This window comes from Monosiga brevicollis, genomic scaffold (genome assembly GCF_000002865.3).
Source record: "Monosiga brevicollis MX1 MONBRscaffold_66 genomic scaffold, whole genome shotgun sequence".
Lineage (NCBI taxonomy): Eukaryota > Choanoflagellata > Craspedida > Salpingoecidae > Monosiga > Monosiga brevicollis.
This window is the reverse complement of record NW_001865099.1, coordinates 6320-7978: the sequence shown is the minus strand read 5'-3', so window position 1 is coordinate 7978 and position 1659 is coordinate 6320. Positions and strand designations below refer to the sequence as shown.

General features: G+C 52.3%; 1 protein-coding gene across 1 annotated transcript in view; it reads left to right on the top strand.

Annotated features, from left to right (window-relative positions):
• The window catches only part of MONBRDRAFT_13095 (uncharacterized protein), a gene marked incomplete at both ends in the record, with an annotated part of 41238 nt that overhangs the window by 33550 nt on the left and 6029 nt on the right, over positions 1-1659 (top strand). Inside the window, one exon of the mRNA XM_001750997.1 lies at positions 250-330. Within this exon, the coding sequence (XP_001751049.1) occupies positions 250-330 (81 nt within the window). The remainder of the gene's footprint in view (positions 1-249; positions 331-1659) is intronic.

Below are 1659 nucleotides of genomic sequence, written 5' to 3'. Positions count from 1 at the left end.
GGTGAGGTAGGTGCGTTCAGCATAGAATCGATGTCTCTGGATTCAGCTGCGATGCCAGCATGTCGAAAGGCTCTAGCCATTCAATCCGGCCTTTGACGCTGTGCGTGAATGGCGACGCAAAGGAGGTGAATCTCGTCGCCCACCGTCAACGAGCTGACTCAAGTGAGCCCGCAGCTCGTCTTGCGCCCTTGCACTAATCAGATCAACACCAAATTCCTCCTCGAGTTTATAAAACCATTGCTCTTGCAGCACAGACGAAAACAGTCCAACACCGGCTTGGGCGCCTGCCGCACGTCGACGAAATGCACACTCACGGTGACTGAGTGGTCGGTAAGCTGCGTATCGAGAATCGGTTCTCTTGCGCATGATACTCCTCTCACGGCAAACGGCAAGCAGCTCGTTCATCAGCTGTATGGCATCATTGCGCGTGCGGGAGCGATTCATGCGGCTCGTTGATCGAAGATACTCGGCTCTCAAAGCTTGCTCCTCCCGAGTGCAGAGTGCTCGACCGTCATGGGCCGTGTCTTGTTGGTATCCGTTGCGAGTACGCGCGGTATGAATTTCATTTGGGGTCGCATCGTACGCAGTTCAGAACAAGGCCGGTGAGGATGGACGACGGCAACGGCCGCTACCGGAAAAAAGCTTCTCAAGCGAAACAAAGCATGATCGAAAACTGGCGGGCTGGCCTTTCACTGCTCCTGTGAAGAACCTTGAGGGTCTTCATCCTGAAACACACGGCCCGCCATGTGATGGGCAGCAACAGCCGCGTCGGCTCGCTGTCGTCGTTCGTGTTGATTTTTCTAAATGGAAAAAGCTTATGATGAGCAACGAGAATTCGCGGCCAAGGCAATGACCAAGCGCATACCGAATGGGCATCTTGACACTTGGGAGCTCACAGCGCACTGCCACAGCCTGACCCTCTCAGCGATCGTAGATGCAGCAGCGGGCAAGCCGCACCGCGACTCTTCCAACCCGCTCGCGGCGCAGCCAGAGCCCTCAAATGGCAGCAGAGTATCTCACTAGCGTGTGACGAAGCCACTTGAGAACAGGTGCAAATCAACAACAGGAGGCAAGTGGTGCATGGCATCGTCTCTGTGACCCTTGCAGGACGGAGGTTGGCTCAAGATCAAGAGTCTCCAGGACTCGAGAGTCCGTTTCAACACACATCGCCACAAAAGTTTTTTACTTTTTTTTCAAATAAAACAGGATTTTCAAGGGAGGAGACAGAGAATGTCATCCTTTTGGAGATCGCTTCAATAAGTGCTGAATATACTGCATCTTGTTACTTTGACTGGCCAAGATCTGCTTCAACTACTTGGAGCTTTGCTTCATTAACCCCTTGGCTCTGCTTTGCTGTAGAGAGACACAGAGAGAGAGACGGAGAATGTCAGATCGCTTCAATAAGTGCTGAATGTACTGCATCTTGTTACTTTGACTGGCCATGATCGGCTTCAACTAGTCGTATCTTTGCTTCATTAACCTCTTGCCTCTCTTCCTTCCCTTAAGCTTTGCTTGAATTTTTAATTTTGAACATCGCGATGAAGCACAGACAGAGGATGAAACAGGACCATGGGCGGCGGGCGCACTCCTGATGATGATGGTGCGGTTTGTCGTCGTTGTGGCATCAGGGGCGAGCGCTGTCGAGGTGCAAGCGATGAC